At 39.5% G+C, this 17,819-nt stretch overlaps 1 protein-coding gene across 1 annotated transcript in view; it reads left to right on the top strand.

Moving 5' to 3' along the window:
• Positions 1–17,819, top strand: part of LOC129718192 (metastasis-associated protein MTA3) — a 96,751-nt gene that overhangs the window by 68,257 nt on the left and 10,675 nt on the right. The window contains exons 4-6 of the mRNA XM_055668690.1: positions 16,890–17,104; positions 17,246–17,566; positions 17,626–17,814. Of these exons, the coding sequence (XP_055524665.1) occupies positions 16,890–17,104; positions 17,246–17,566; positions 17,626–17,814 (725 nt within the window). The remainder of the gene's footprint in view (positions 1–16,889; positions 17,105–17,245; positions 17,567–17,625; positions 17,815–17,819) is intronic.

A 17,819-nucleotide genomic window follows, 5' to 3' on the forward strand; every position in this document is an offset into this window, starting at 1 on the left:
ATTTGCAGGTCTTAGTTACGACCGCTGAGGCTGACATCGTCAATGCATACAGGCACACGCACGCACGCACGCACATGCACCTTCCTCTGCACATCCACATATGTGGAGGCCAGCGCGAACGTACACTGAGCAATGCAATACAGCGTATGCAGTTTTGTGCACCGCCAGAATCGATCGATGTTACGTTCTACACAGTGGGTCCGTAACGAAGTGGGTGGGTGTTTGGCAACCCCGGAAGGGAGGAGGTGCATTTTTCGAGTGAAATGGGAGTTAGTTTCAACAATCCGCGAATAGTTCCACTGGTGCGTCCTTTAGGTTGGTGTGATTTCTAGCAGGTTCGGTTGGGCCACATCAACCGTCCAGCCGGTTGGATGGTACGAGCCTCGTCGTAACGCAATGTGGCCCGGTTTTTTATTGCGCGCCCGGATCTACTGCTGGTACCTATTGATCTGCGGTGGAATTTCTGTAGGAAATCCGTGGACGACACAATGCTTTTTGTGTCATCGAATACGAGCGGGTGACGTTAGCGTGGGAGGTAGGGGTGGTCGAGTGGTGTAGGTAGTAGATATAGTTATTCGAAACTACACAGGCTCGCTTGCCCACTCTCCGGTCAGCGAGGAGGTTCTTGATGGCCAGTCCTTGCGTGGGGTTTGCATGTACTGTTTCCGATGTAGGTGAGGAAGATTTCACGGGAAAGCTTTTTGGGATGACGAACGAAACTACACATGGAGAGTAATATGCCATAAATACAGCGAGAGTGGATATATTTTATACATGGTTCCGGTGAGTGTGTGTTGTTGTACACATATATTATTCCGCGCCACACGGGCATCGCAAAAGCCAGTCGTCGACTCACAGAAGGTATAAACAGAATCTCTCCTACTCGTTCTATTGCTGCAGAGTGCTACAACTTCCGTCGTCATCGCCGGATCCCGTTGCCGTTCCCCTTCCACACCCGAGCTTTCTTTCGCAATCCACGAAATATCCTACCACCCAACTCGAACCAAATCGACCCAACTTCTCTTCAATTTAGCAAGTGCCGACAAAATGCATAGGACGAGAAATAGCACCAACAGCCGCACCATCATCCCATCCATTCCACTTCGATTCCATTATCATCACAGTCAAGTGAAAACACTCATACACACACTACATGCCTTGCCAATCGTGCCCACAGAGTCCGTGGAGCATCAACCGAGGCAGCGAAACATCTCCTTCTTCTGTTTGGGAAACACCACCCAAAGCCAACCGCCCCAACCCATGCGTCGTCCTTGCATCGGCTGGTGGTGGGCGATATACTAACCAACCGCACATCCAGCCGAGCCAGTGGACTGGAACTGAGGAAGAGAGAGAGAGAGAGATAGATAGATAGAGAAAATGCTCTATAGAACACAGTTCTTGGTTAGAATCTATGCAGAAATAATGTAAACTTCTTGCCTGTGCCCACCCACGGGCACTGTTATCCGCTCGGCGGCCTCTTCAGCACTGACACCACCCACATCCGTAAAGATGGCGCACGACCAAATTACACGGGGAAGCCATTGCTAAATATCATTGTCGATGTCCCAATCTCTCCGATGTGGCTGGCAGCAGCAAAATACCTACCGAGGAATCCGAACGACGAACTGGCGCGGAGTTGCCTTGGCAAGGATGGACGAAAGTATCATTTCCACCCGGTTGCAGCCGAATGTGATCGTTTCTTTGATGTGGTCCAGCACCAGCGCTACGGTCTTCTCCGGCTTGACTAAGCCGAAACGAACGGTGGTGGTGGTGATGGTGGCGTCAGGTTCTGCCAGAATCCGGTCCTGTTGCATCGTCTTCAAGCCCAGGTGCCGGGAATACAAAAGCATCCGAAGGTCAACGGTTTCATTTCCACCCCGTGTAATATTTCCACCGGCGGTGTTGAGAATGGTGTTCTTCTGTCTGCCCGGAGTCGTTTTTCTGTTATGTTCATTTCCGAGAACTATTTCAGATGGCCATGTTGCCTTGAACTGCTAGAAATAGAACACAGCAGTGCTGCTGCTGGTGTTCTAGAGATTAATTTTTTAATCTATATGACATAAATTCCGAGTGTTGGAGGTAGATTTTTTGACAGACTGAATTGTGACACGTTGTATCAATTTCACCTAAATCCAAAATACACGAAAACAAATTTAAGTTTTCAAAAACAGAAAAATACTTTGTAAATTATGGAAGTTGTTAAGAAATTTACTGGTTTCAAATTATTGTTATTTTTTTTATCAAAGAGCTTATCTCGAATTAAAACTTGGTAAACTGTACCTCAGAACTTTGAACACAAAAAGTTTGACAATTTACATAATTCAAAATTTTTTCTAGAATTCTAGTCCTAATGATTATTTTCGATATGGCGTACACAACAGCTGCTCGACAATTTTATTGAAAATACTCATGGAGGGCCTTACTTAGCGTTAAACAAAAATTTCGTTTCTAACACATATATCGATAACATTTATTTAGCTCCTGAAAATGTACAGGTACAGGTCTCCACGCTCAGGCATGTTCTTGAGTTCTTTCTCGATCGCTCCAGTAGTCCAACGATCGCTTTGAGTAGTGAGCCGACGCCAGATCCGGCCAGAATACCGATTCTTCGCCTTATTGGTATTTCTTGATGAACGACGCAACTTCCGGCAGGCACTTCGTACAATAAATTTCTTCGTTCAAGGCTAGCCTGGAGAGAAAGGAGAGCTGCTCTCAGATCCCTTTCTCGCAGATTGTCAGCCACAGCTAAACATTCTGGTGTTTGAAATGAACTTCACTTCGGAGCTAATTTCCTTCGGGAGGGGAAGAGTAAAGTACGAAATGCCCTGCCAGTCGTTGCCATTAAGGGTGAGATAGGTCTCATCGTCCATCACCACCGCCGCTGCGTCGTCGCCTGCAGCTCCGAGACCAATGGACGGGACTGCTGTTTACTGACATGTCTGTTACACCGACCTCCCGACGAAGCGCACGAAGCGATGTAGCCACTCTTCCCTCGGTCTACCTCTTCAGTATCCTTTGGAGCTTCTTGTCGCTCAGGGTCGTCAGCGTAGCTTCACTTCACTTCACTTCAGTGCAACTCACTTCACAAATATAACGTCATATTAAGAAATGCCCCATTGGAATTGAATACTAGCTTCTGAGCACCATCCTGAATCCAGAATTACCCAACATCGTTCGATTCCGTCAATTGCCACGGAGACATGATAACAAAAACCTCTCCTTTCACCGCGGTCTTAGCGATTTAGAAATCGATCTCGGTCTCACCGTTTAGCCGGAGATTGCTCACCCATAGATTTTATAAAGGAATGTTGCAAATCGGAGCAGGTTTCGGTCGGTCGATAAATATCGTGATTTATCTTAGGTCTACGAAATATATACTTTCGCTCGCCTTCGTAATAAGGTAAATTTAAGCGCAGCATTGTTCGATTAGTCACTTACCACGGTGACCAAACTCTGTCTTTCCGTCGCAGTCGTGGAGATGCAGAGTTAAACTCGGTTTCCGATAACAACGACTGTGACAACTCCTTCCTTGCATTCTCCTTCTTACCCTAACGACCGTAAGAACGTGGCCGGCGACGTTATGGATCTACAAAGCGGAAGCTATTGAATTGATGTAGGGGTTAAACAGGGTAAGACCGCCAACCGTAGTTTTACTGCCAATATTAATTGATAATTCTTCCTCATAGACACGTTACAATATAATTACATAACATTTTGCACCTCTTTCTGCTGTGTTAGGGCGCGAACGGTCACAGAAATAATCAAAAACAACCTTTCAGCTGGCAACCGGTCAATACGCTATTGTTTTGCGGCTACGGGACTACGTTCAATCGCTTGCCTGAATCTGTCTTCTTTCGAAAATATCGAAAGCCTTGAGTAAACTTGTAATTTAAACTACTTTTTCGGTGGAATAGAAAAATTTTCCACTGGGGGTAAAGACGCCCACTATACAGTATAAATGGGGTGAAACCGCCACGTAGCCAGGACGGTTTGTATGATCGGTATGACGTCTCCGGCAGAGTTGAAAATAGTAGTTTTGTCCTTCCGAAAAAAGTATACACTGTTAAAAAATTTCAAAAGAAAGGTAAAAAAATAGAATTAAAAGTAAAATTTTTAAAAATTTATTTCAAAATAATCTTGTTTTAGTTTTTGCCTGCAAAATCTACAGAAGGTTAGCTAAACTTTGATGGTTGTTTGAACATGGAGTAGTAAAAATTTTATTAGTCAAAATTTTGCAGAGAAAATTTTTTTTTTGGTTTGTTTGATCGTTGGTAAAGTTTCAGATAATAATTTTGTTCTTCAAAAAAATATATATATAAGAAAAAATTTGAATTATGAACAAAAAAAATTATTAATTATTATTATTCTATATATTATAAGTCGCGGGGGATACATACCTCGTAAAAACCGCGTTAATTTGAAAATCTGCGTAAATAACCGCAGTAATTCAAAAATCCGCATAAAAAACCGCGTAAATAAAAAATCCGCGTGAAGTAAACTACAAAGAAAGGCTTTAGAAAAAACACAACGACATACGACCTCTATTTAAAATTGTCCTTTTTGACGGTCATTACGAATCTTTCGTAGGGCGGAGGTTTGTTTTTGGACTAAGTCTTTTACTCACTAAACGCTTAGACGTTTTTGGTTCCCAACCCGCGTTAATTCGAAAATCCGCGATTTTTTTTTTAATTAGCGCGATATTGCGTAAAAAAACGCGTTAATTCAAAAATTCGCGTAAAATACCGCGTTAAGACATTAGGGGTCTTCACATCGAGCTCGTATACGAATACCCAGCCGTAAACTGTGTATCTTCCATTACTCGTCAATGCAGGTGAGTATTTTTACGGCTGGGTATTTGTTTACGAGCTCGACATGAATACCCATTTTGTAAAAACCGCATAAAAAAAACCTCGTAAAGAATCCGCGTAAAAAAACCTGACTGTGTATTAAAATTTAATATCTTGAAAAATCCCAATTCTGGAAAATCTATGTATTATGAAAACCGCTGGAAGATACCTAAACATTTATTTGAACTTGGATAATTAAAAAATAAAAAAGTAGAAAACCTAGAAAAAAAATTCTTTTAGATTTTTTACAGTGTATTTTTTTTTGTTTTAAAGAAAAAAAAATACAATTACAACTTTGCCAAAGACACAATACCGATAAAATCAACCTTTTTGGCCCTAACAATATTTGTTGTCCTCAACAGATGGTGGGCGATCTTACCCCGCTAGTGAGCGGGCTTACCCCACTTGAAAAAATTTAAAAATTTTCAATGCATTTTTAAAAATGAAAAAAAAAGCAGGAAAATAAGCAAAAATATTTCAGTTCCTATTTTTTATATTGAATAGAAGAGCCTCTTTCCAAAGACAAATGAAATTGCAGCCGCAACTTTTTTTTCTATAAAAACAATTGCTTAAGGAGGCGGTCTTACCCGGCTTACCCCTACATTGAAGATGGTAAACTAATCCCAAGTTGCCATATATGTGGTTCTCTATGCAACTTCACTAGCTCAGATCTATCACGGAGGAGCAACTAGGCAATGTGCGGTCACCAAGCTCAAGTTCAGAAAAGAATTTTGCCATAACATTCGAATATTAAACATTTGATGAAATTCATTATTTGTTTTCGTTTTTCACCTTTTCAAAAGAAACTGTTTCTAAATTTAAAAACTGGACACACGACGATGAAGACTATTTATGAGTGACGACTATACTATATATTATATCTTGAAAATTTATTAAATACATTCAGGATACTTTTTTCGAGTCCAAACCCCCTTCTGCTGACTTACGTGGATATGCAGAGGTTAACTCACTTTCGCAATATTGTATGTTGAACAAACAAATTTGTTTTATGGGAAACTGCGTAAAACAAATTCTAAAGAATTGAGATAGAATTTCGTGGCGTTCGGTAAAAAAATAAAATTTTATGTTTACAATGATTGAATGTGTAATGGATTTTTGCGGGAAATACTTATTCGTTTTCACCGAGCTTTTTTCGTTTTTTGATTGCACATAAATGTCGAGGCTCGGTGCAGTTGATGCAATTCCTGTTTATTTGATGCTCTCGAAAGCTGTACATTGATTTCGAATACGCTATCATGTTTCATTGTGGTTCCCGCAGCACTGTTCTCGGTTCTAGAGTTTTATAGGAATTTTACAACCAGCGAATTATGCTCCAACATAAAATCGGTTTTTACTTTGATATTTATTACGCTATCCAATTGTGATAAGTAGTTTTACTGTTCCATCCGAAGCTTGTTTACTCCTCGATTACTACAGCGTTTGGGAAAAAAGCTCTCCAAACGATGGGTAATCAACATTTATAGTATTTTAATAATCAAGTGCAAGTGCCTACAAAGCTCGAAATTATAACAAAGGCCACTTATGCAGAAAGTTCTTGATCTCGAAAGTTCATCGAACGTAATTCTCTTAATTATCAATGAAGTAAACTTTAAAAAGTTTTTTTTTAACTCGAATCGTGACTCCGCAGGCTGGCGGCCTCGCGACAACCAGTAAATTTAAGCGAAATGAGAAACATTATGGGTATTCATGTCGAGCTCGTAAACAAATGCCCAGCCGTAAAAATACTCACCTCCATTGACGAGTAATGGAAGATACACAGTTTACGGCTGGGTATTCGTATACGAGCTCGATGTGAAGACCAATATTATTATATCTGAAAATTACTCGCTACCCGCACACCCACCTTCCTAGTGCTTAATTCGCCTGAGTCCGCCGATCAATGGCCTGATTGCACAGTTTTAATTGACCGTTTTTCGGCGGAAAATCATCGCCATTCATTCGTGAGGGATGAGAAGCGGCACTACACCGATGTGGTGGCGCATGAATCGGCCTCTCATCGTATGTGCAGTTGTGATTTTAATCGCCCGATTTCAAGGTCGATCGTGCTTTTTCGGTACCAGACCGTGTATGTGTGCCTGTACATATGAGTGTTTATCAGTACTGCACTGTTGTACATAATTATATTATGGTGGCCAATTGGGAAAAGTGAAAGTGGTTTTTTTGTAACCGGTGTAATTGGTGGGAAATTATGTTTTCAATTTTATGACTGGAATGGAGAGAACTACTGAAAACACATCCATCACTGTGTGACTGATAATAATGGCTGTTGATGGTGTGTTTGGTTCATCATAACTGCAACACAAGGAATCGATTAATTACTATGAATAATTATTGCGATATGGACGTGTCTTCAATTTAATTTTCACATATTCCAACTTATACAATCATTGGATTAGGAAGCCAAATCACCGCCATTTAGTTTTTTCTTTTTTGTTCTCAGCTCTACAATCAGTTTTCGGTACTCGATTTTCTATAGCGAAAGCACGCGCTATCCCAATAAATTGTGTCTCGTTGTCGCTGTCTGCCGTATTCACGCAAACCCCCGCTCGGCGCTTCCTTTAACCTGCTGTGAATTCTGCACACCGTTTCCCGATGCAGCAACCTCTTGCCGCTCGCTTTGGTAAGCACACAGACCAAACCTACAACATCCTGGTATGATGCGTTGAAGATCTACATTTTCTCTCTAGCCCGGTTGCATCTCCACTTGTCCCATACCTCCTCTCCCCTCCCTTCCCCTCGCCCATCCGTCGCTCAGGTTCGGCAAACGCGGATGCCGCCACTACATGCTCTTTCCACCCGATCCGGTCGACCGGCAGCATCGTTCACCACCCATCGAGAGCCTCATCCCTAGTTCCTATGTTCGTTATCGTACGTCCTCAAACCCCAACACCCGCCGCACACACAACGGCTCGGTTGCCTTATCCCACCAGATGATTTGACTGCCATCTGATGCTGGCTCGTTCACTGTTGTTGCTTTCGCACGGTAACTCTGCGACCACGGTGTTGACTGGGTTGGGTGTCGTACGCGGGGTGGGAGGGCACTGCGACTCAAGGGGCGACTCGATTGAGTTGCAATGAGGATTTACTCTTGATGTAATTATTGGATTATTTTACTATGCGGAGAGCTGAGACACTAGTGAAACTATTTTTATGTTTATGATTTTTTTATGCTAACACTGCTTAACCCTCTACAGTCATACCTCGATATAACGCAAGTTTTTTGAATATCTTAACATTTTTAATTTTTTTCAAAATTTCAGCATTATCAAAGTTACGCACAAACGAAAAACTGATCACTGGCTACGCAAAAAATCAATAGCATATTTGAAACAAAACAACAATATATGGGTTTTGTTGTTGTAAATGTATTCTAGTATATCCAGTACTTGTTTTGAAATTGCAAAACCCGGAGAAAATCCACCAAAGAGTTATATATTTAAGTTATACTGTGCGAAGCTATCAAAGATAGCCGCTTTTACGGTACTTGTTGGTTTCGAAACTCACTACAAACATTCATTCGAAACAATTTACACCCCGAAAACAATAACTCCGGAGTGATTCGCGATTAGGGCTCAACTAACAAAATGTAAACAAATGGTTTTATTACACTATTGAGTTTTAAAAGACTTACGAAATTCATGAGAAGAATCCTTTTCTTTGTATAAATCGATAAAATTATTTAAATCTAGCTTTTAGTGAAGGGCGATAAAGCAGTTTACCCAAAACAAAAGATACTTTGGAACTAGGCCCTTTACATTGTTTTGAAGCAACGGGCTTATTTGCGAAATATTTCGTAAACAGGCGAGAGTAAAGGGCGGATCAACTTTTGTTTTCAAAATAAAGGCGCATTTGAGAGGCGCAACTGGAGAAAAAATAAAAACAAGGCGAAAGAAAGATGGGCGTATCTCGTTGTCAGAATGCTTTAAGGCGAAATAGAGGTGGGCGAATCTCGTTGTCAGAATGCTTCGAGGCTCATTAGAAAAAGGTTAGAAGAAAAGTGCAGATTTAAGCCATAAATGTACAAATTCAATGTAGTATTGTTAGGAAACTATAAGCCAGGTATATTTTACGTCGATTTTTGGTATTGATGTTAATGTTAGTCATTTCCTTTGAAATTACGATTTGAAAATGTACTTGCAAATTTTCAAACTGATATTTCCTAATGTTTATCTTTCGCCAGTTGCGCCCTTATCGCAAATCACTCCGGAACTGTATCATTATTTTTTCAATTTTAAGACATTCTTAATTGTTACCATATATCGAGGTATGACTGCACTTAAGATCATTTGGTCTATTTCTCCGATGTCTGTGTTAGGGAAACGATTCTCCAGTATGAAGAAAACTATTCGGCGATTCAGAGTTGAATTTGGTATCATTTTCTATTTTCGCCTTTTCTGGCCTTAGGAAACACTTTTCGATGATTCTGAGTTCAATTTGGGATCATTTACTATTTTGGCCTTCTCTGGTCTAGGAAGCACTTTCCGGCGATTTTAGCTCAATTTGGGATCATTTTCCATTCTGGCCCTTTCTGGCCCTTAGAAACACTTTTTGACTATTCTGGAGTCAATTTGGGATCATTTTCCATTTTGGCATTTTTCGTCGATTCTAAGCTCAATTTGGGATCATTTTATATTTTGGCTTTTTCGAGCCTTGAAAAGCACTTTTCGGCGATTCTGAGCTCCATTTTGGCCTTTTCTGGCCTTATAAAGCAATTTTGGCGATTCTGAACTCAATTTGGGATTATTTTCTATTTTGGCTTTTCCTGGCCTTACAAGGCACTTTTCGGTTATTCTGAGCTCAATTTGGGATCATTTTCTGTTTTGGCCTTCTCGGGCCTCAAAGAGCATTCTGAGCCCAATTTGGGATCGTTTTCTATCATGGCCTTTTCTGGCCTTAGGAAGCACTTAATTTGGGCTCATTTTCTATTATGGCCTTTTCTGGTCTTAGGAAGCACTTTTCGGCGGTTCTGAGCTCAATTTGGGATCATTTTCTTTTTTGGCCTTGGGAAACACTTTTCGGCGATTCTTAGCCTAAATTGGGATCATTTTTTATTCTGGCCTTTTTTGATCCTTAGAAGCACTTTTCGGCGATTCTGAGCTCAATTTGGGATCATTTTCTATTCTGGCCTTTTCTGGCCCTTAGAAGCACTTTTCGGCGATTCTGAGCCCAATTTGGGATCATTTTCTATTTCGGCATTTTCTGGCCTTAGGAAGCACTTTTCGGCGATTTTGAGCTCAATTTGGGATCATTTTCTATTTTGGCCTGTTCTGGCCCTAGAAAGCACTTAATTTGGGTTCATTTTCTATTATGGCCTTTTCTGGTCTTAGGAAGCACTTTTCGGCGGTTCTGAGCTCAATTTGGGATCATTTTCTTTTTAGGCCTTGGGAAACACTTTTCGGCGATCCTGAGCTACATTCGGGATCATTTTTTATTTTGGCCTGTTCTGGCCCTTAGAAGCACTTTTCGGTGATTCTGAGCCCAGTTAGGGATCATTTTCTATTTTGGCCTTTTCTGGCCTTAGAAAGCACTTTTCGGCGATTCTGAGCTCAATTTGGGATCATTTTCCATTTTGGCCATGGGAAACACTTTTCGGCGATTCTTAGCTTAAATTGGGATCATTTTTTATTCTGGCCTTTTTTGATCCTTAGAAGCACTTTTCGGCGATTCTGAGCTCAATTTGGATCATTTTCTATTCTGGCCTTTTCTGGCCCTTAGAAGCACTTTTCGGCGACTCTGAGCCCAATTTGGGATCATTTTCTATTTCGGCTTTTTCTGGCCTTAGGAAGCACTTTTCGGCGATTTTGAGCTCAATTTGGGATCATTTTCTATTTTGGCCTTTTCTGGCCCTAGAAAGCACTTAATTTGGGCTCATTTTCTATTATGGCCTTTTCTGGTCTTAGGAAGCACTTTTCGGCGATCCTGAGCCCACTTGGGATCATTTTCTGTTTTCGCTTATTCTGGCCTTAGAAAGCACTTTTCGGCAATTCTGAGCTCCATGCTTGGTTTCGCTCTTTTGCACTTTGAATGCTCATAAGGCTGTATTTTGTCAACGAGGCATAATTCGATTAAGTCATATGAAGCACTAGTAGAGATACATACTCTATCTTTACAATTTGTCCAAACATTGTATTGTTGAAATTGCCATGGGTACAACGTAAAAGTCATGCCAAGCTTGTAAAACCGCTAAACTGGAACTATAGTAATTTCAACATTATGATGTTCAGACAAATTGTAAAGATAGAGTGTCTATACAAGTGCTTCGTATATGATTTGTTCGTTTTGCCTTCTTGACAAATTATAGCCAAATGAGCATTCAAAGAGTAAAAGAGCGAATCCAAGGCTGCTGAGCTCTATTTGGGATCATTTTCTATTTTGACTTTTTCTGACCTTAGGAAACACTTTTTTTTAAATTCTGAAAACATCATTTTTTATCATTCCTAACAAAAATTTGGCAAGTTATAATCATTCATGATGCTACTCAAATCTACCAGTGCTGTTCTGGTGATTACATTTGCTTAAAGAAAAAATCACCTGTCTTGTAATCAAGAAAAAAAACGATATCAAAAGTAATCTTTTTTTTTATTATATGGCTTTTTCTAGCCATTCGATATTGTTTAACAGTTGTGGTAACTCTTTTTACCATTGTTACTTCGTTATGACGAGCTGCTAGCAGATAGAATAAAATTCAAAAATGTTATTATAGTTGAAAATTGAAAAAAAAAAAAAAAAAACATTTATATATAAAACATGTCACGTTACGTCGCGATTAAGAAAAAACCAAAAATTTTAATTTGCGTCCATCAATCCAGCGCCAATCTAATGACCCCTCGCTCTAGTTGCAACGAGTCGAGTTTTCGCGTACTGCCTGCCGCACCACCCATTCACCCTTCCCAATAACTAAATCTCCGTTCCTCGTTCTCGATTCAATGACTGCCTTGGTCCCGCGTCGACGTTGCGTTTCCACATGTCGCAACCAGCTTGTGCCAGAGCAAGGCAAACAGCAACCCGTGTTTTGGGGTGGTGGGCGAAAACGAGAAATGGGTGGTGGTGGTGGTGTGTGTGGAGAAAGCATTCCTATTCCTCCTAGGTTGCTGGCTGATGTTGTTGCTTTCAGTGTACTCCTTGTCGTCCCTGCCATCACCAGATTCTCCCGAGCGGTCGGTCGGTCGGTCGGTTTGGATAGGATACCCCGGACCCGGGAAAAGAAATCGATATTCTGATGTATTTGAATATTGTATAGTTTAAATAGAAGAAACGAAATTCCAGAGAGCGGGGAAAAAATCGTCATCAGTAAGCGGAACTATTTTTTTGGAAAGTGCATTTTAAGCGTGTTATGTTTGTATATTTCGATAAAACAGCAAGTGGGTTGGTTGCGGAAGTAAATAGTACCTATCAGGAAATTGCGGAGTTGGGTTTTTGATATATGTTTAATCAAGATATAACAGTTGAGATAAATTGTTTGAATAGATGTTTCTTCACAGTACACAGATTTAAAGTTTTGATAATTAGATTAGATTTTCCACGACAGATTTTATCTCATCGTATTACAATCATTAGTCCGTTCACAAATATCGGCTTTTCACACACGGGTCACGTCCGTATAATCATCAGCCCTTAAACATCCATGCTGGCCTTCACTTCCCCTTACGCTTAATCCTGCAGTCTCCCACACAAGGCTTGAACAAACTTCGCCTTTCAACCGTCAGGGTGTCCGTACATGTACCGGTACCCGCAACGCCAGTCCTCTTCTTCCCGTTTTCAGCAACATGCAAGCAGAGCCAGAACGACACGGTATCATAAATCTCTATTAATGCATTGTTCATCATTCTGTGCACCTGCCTGCCCACACTAGGAACCGGAACCGGGTTATTTGGGATTGGTTGGTTTCTGTTGCTAACGCGCCCTCTCATCACTCGAGTCGGTTCTCGGAGGAGAACGTTTTGCCGGGGATGGTAGAAGCTGAGGGATTTTTGAGGGTTTATCGCTTAATACTGTTTCCAGAATGCGTATTGTTGGTTTCCTTTCCTGTTGTTGAGCCCTGATTGAAATTCCCACAATGTAAGGACTCACAAACTACAATGATTATAATAAAAATAGTTCGAAAGTAATAATTTTGTTAAAGATAAGTGTGCACAAATAAAATTATTCAAAAAACAATGCACTCATAGAAAAATGACCTTTAGAATTTTTCAAGTGTATATTAATTTCACTGGACGACGAACGCAAAAAAATACAAAAAAAAATATTTATTTTTGCATAACCTGATTTAAATTTATCTCATTTTGTTCCATATTATTTTGTGGCAGCTATAATTTTCTCCTTATTCATGTGTGACTGCTATTCTGTTGCTGTCAATTTTGTCTTAATTTTCCTTTATTTTCATCTAATTTCATCTTCAATGTGAATTTGTCACATTTGTAGATAATGTCAGTTCTGTTTTATTCCCGATTTATTTTTGTTCCATATTTTTCCTAATTCTAAACAATATCTTGATCGATTTCTGACATAATTTTCAGTCATTTTTTTTTTCTTGTTGTTAGATTTTTATCTCACTTTTGTTTCATTTCGATCACTTCTGTCGTTTTTTGGATTGTTTTCGTTGTTTTTTTCCACTTAATTTTTGTCTCATTTTCGGATCAGTGCCTGTTCATATTTTTTATCAGTTTTGTTTTATTCCTGTTCAGGTTTATTTTTCACAATTTAGTATCCCAGTTTTGTTTAATTTTGGTCACTTTAAGAATTATTTGTTATTTTTTAAGTTTTTGTTCAATTCCCTTTTCTTTCGACACTATTTTTTCACTTTTCTATAGTTTTTGTCCTACTCTTTTTTTTATTGTCTTGTTCTCGATTCATTTTTATCTCGTTTTATCTAATTTTTGCATTAGTTTTGTTTTAATTTCGTCTTCTTTTTTGTTTTTTTTTTTTTGCATAATTCTGGTCACTCTGCGGACTTATTTTTAATTCAATGTTATCTCTTTTTTTTCTTGTTCATATGTAACTTTTTTTTTCGTTTCTGTCTTTTTTTTATTTTCACTTTTTTCATTAAAGTTTGTCTTCAATATGAATATGCCACATTTGTAGATTATGTCAGTGCTGTTTTATTTTCGTTTAATTTTTTCCTAGCTAGGGTCGATCATTTGACTTCTTTCTGGTCCAATTTTCTCTATTTTATTATAGATTTATCCCATTTTTTGCCTCATTTCGATCATTTTTGTCATTATTTGTAATTTTGTCTTAATTTCGAGTATTTTTTCATATTTTTCTTCTACTTTTCTACCGTTTTTGTCACTTTGTCTAGCGACAAAGTCATTTTTGTCTCACTCTCGTATTATTTTTGTTTTGTTTTGTATGAAGTGCTTAGAAGTTTTGCCTCGATTTTGTTTTTTAAGTTTTGGTTTCTTCTTTTTATATTACATTTGTCTATAACTTGTTTTATTTTCAATCCCTTTTCACCCATTTTTTGTTTTTTTGTTTACTTTATTATTTTTCGGTTTCAGTCTGCCGTAGTCAATGATCTCGTTCAGTCTCATTCATGTCTTATGTTTTGTCCGATTTTCGTTTTTTTGGTATCTTTTTCTTTTCTTTTATGTTTCATGTTTCCCACAATTTTGTCGCTTTTTGTTTTATTCTTGTTTCATTTTTGTTTATTTTTTTTGTATATTCGTTTTATTTCTGCCTCGTTTTCGTTTCTCTTTTGTCTCAATTCTACTTCATTTTCATTTCATGTTGTCTAATTCAGACTTTTTTGTGTTGTACCAGTTTTAATTTGTAATTGTATCTCGTTGTTTCTGCTTTGCCTTGTTTTTTTATTCTTCAATTAGATCTTTTAGAAATATTTAATTTGTTGTTGTTGTTGCATGTCAATCTCCATTTTTCTCATGAATTTTTTTCTCTGTATTATTTTTGGCTCATTTTTATCTCTACTATCTCAATTTATTTTTATTTTCATCGTTAATTTGTCCTTATTTATTTGTTATTTATCTTTGGTTTCTCTCGTAACGTTGTTCTAGCTTGATATTTTCTCATTTTTGTTTTACTTTTTACTTTCTCTCTTATTTTTTGGATCCTATTGTCTAATTTGTTTAATTTGTAAGTTTAGAAATTGATTTCGTTTGTTTTTCATTTTCTCTTTTTTTTTGTCTCGTTTGCGTCTCCTTTTTGTTAGGTCTTTCTCCTGGCCTGGCTTAATTTTATCTCATTTTTTCCATTTTATTTTGTGCCATTTGTTTTTTTTTTTTAATTTTTAATTATGTGTATCTTCTTTCTGCTGTTGTCAATTTTGTATCTCTTTTCTTATTTTTTAATTTTTTAATTCTCTAATATAATTTGTCATATTTGTACATTATGTTAGTTCTGTTTTATTTTCGTTCAAATTTTGTTTCATTTTTCCTAATTTTGGTTAATATTTTGACCTATTTTTGACCTAGTTTTCATTTAACTTGTCTCGTTTTTCCACCATTTCACCTTTTCATTCCATTTTTATCACTTTTGTTATTTATATTTGACTTATTTTCATCGTATTTCATATTTTCATTTCACTTTTCTACCGTTTTTGTCGAACCTTTCTATTTTTGTCTCATTGTCGCTCTTACTAGTTTTGTCTAATTCTCGTATAATTTGTGTCGCGTTTTGTTCATATTTTTTATCAGTTTCATCTTATTTTTGTTTATTAAGGACCGTGGACATATCAACCCCCCCCCCTCACTAGCTGTCCACGTGGTATGTGGATGGTCCCGAACATTCGTAACGACAATTCACGGTCCCGCTATCGCTGCACTCGAATCGCATACGACACACTATATCCAATTAGTCTCGTGATCAGAGGTTTCCGCTACGGGGGAAAGAAAAAAAACCGCCGCCATGAGAGGTAAGATATACCTACATGCCCGGCCACATTTTCTCGAATCTCATGATTGGCACACTTCCGGAAATCCCTAACGCAAAACTTTTACAATATTTCACCACGGAGCGAAGTTCACCCGCAATGGTTCGGTTAACGCTGTTCCATCTGAGAGTATCGTCAGGTCAGCGCAATAAGTGCGGCCAAAGCGGAAACGCGCCGAAAGGACATCCGTGTATCTGGTGTCCGTATGTACCCGCAGCCGGGAACAGCGAAAGAGGATGGGTTAAGGTGGCCTAAAACTATACATATATACACACACACAGTGAAAATAAGGTTCAGGCGGAAAATGGATCTCAGGCCTGTCGGTCGCCCGGCCCGTGTTCGGACCTAAGCGTTTCTGTTTCGGTGATTTGGTGCGACAGGCAGGCAAAGGGCAGATGAGATGGGTCTCTATCATTTTGGGTTTATTATAAAATGAGAATTTTCGGCAGAACTTCAGCTGGAAAGGGAAAGCAAGGTGCCCATCGTATGAAGCGAATGGCCAAACTAGCCAGAAGCTGCTCGACTCTTGGTTACGGTGAGGGGCGGGTGGCGGCATAGTGCAAGTAACGAACGTAGATGATGATGGAGCCGCGTGGTGGTTTAAATCGGAGATGGAGTGGGTGGATGCTGTCGTACCGTTCGCGGTGCTGCAGGCTAGATGGTTGTTTCGGATGACGAAGGTTTTTTTTCACGGGTAGACGAGCGAAAGGATCTGTGACGTGGAAAGTGAACAAGCACAAACACAGCGGATGGTGAGCACATGCACACAAACACACACACACATATTTGTTCAGTCTGAGTGGGAGGAGGACACATGGCGGCAAACAGACTTTGGTTCGTGGGTCGGTTGGTAATTTAGAGTTTGATTATAAAACACCAGAAGGGAGAAAAAAAAAGGTAAAGCTTCATCAGCCGTGTGGAGCAAAAAGTTTTCTGTGCGGGAAACTTGGTTTAATACTAAATTCATTCATTTGTGAGTTGCATCCAATTCCTGGAATCTTCTATCTAATGAGAAATCTTGAAAACCTCTTGCTATTCTAACTTTTTTAATAAAATATAAAAATTCTATTATTCGTGCCAGCAATATGTCTTCTCATGTACTAACTTTTGTTGTGTTTTTTTTTTCTTCTCTATAGTTGCTCTCGAGGAGGAACGAAACAGCCCTTGTGCCGGAGTTGGTGGATGCGAACGTGTGGAACAACTGAACCCGAAGCAAAGGCACCAGATGAAGCACCGCGAGCTGTTCCTATCCCGTCAAGTAGAAACCCTGCCGGCCACCCAAATTCGAGGCAAATGTTCGGTCACGCTACTCAACGAGGAGGAGTCGCTGCTCAGTTATCTGAACAAAGACGTGAGTAGTAGTAAAGGATCGACTTCCAAGCTGACGAAAAATAGCAACCAAAAACCTACAGCGACGATCTCTTTCGAATGAAATTAGTTAACTCAAACGTCGTGATCCGTACATACTTAGGTGTTCTCTTTGTTATTTTAGGATACCTTCTTCTACTGCCTGGTGTTCGATCCGACGCAAAAAACCCTGTTAGCTGATAAGGGAGAAATTCGAGTAGGGAGTAGGTACCAAACGGAACTGCAGTCGCTGCTGAAGGACGGAGAAAAGTACGAGCGTAATCTCGAGGATATGGAAACGTTGGTGTGGACGCCAAGTCATGCGCTTACCGATAAAAAGATTGATCAGTTCCTGGTGGTTTCTCGCTCCGTTGGTACTTTCGCTCGGGCACTGGACTGTACCAGCTCAGTGAAGCAACCGTCCCTGCACATGTCGGCTGCGGCCGCTAGTCGTGATATTACTTTGGTTTGTTGTTTTGTTTCTTGAGGTAATGAAAACATAAAAAAACTACTATCTTTTTTCAGTTTCATGCGATGAATACCCTTCACAAGCACAATTACTCGATAGAGAACGCCATGTGTTCGTTAGTGCCCTCCAGTGGGCCGGTGCTATGCCGTGATGAGATGGAAGAGTGGAGTGCTTCCGAGGCGAATCTGTTTGAGGATGCGCTAGAAAAATACGGCAAAGACTTCAACGACATACGAAACGACTTTGTGAG

The sequence above is a fragment of the Wyeomyia smithii genome, chromosome 1, assembly GCF_029784165.1.
Source record: "Wyeomyia smithii strain HCP4-BCI-WySm-NY-G18 chromosome 1, ASM2978416v1, whole genome shotgun sequence".
Lineage (NCBI taxonomy): Eukaryota > Metazoa > Arthropoda > Insecta > Diptera > Culicidae > Wyeomyia > Wyeomyia smithii.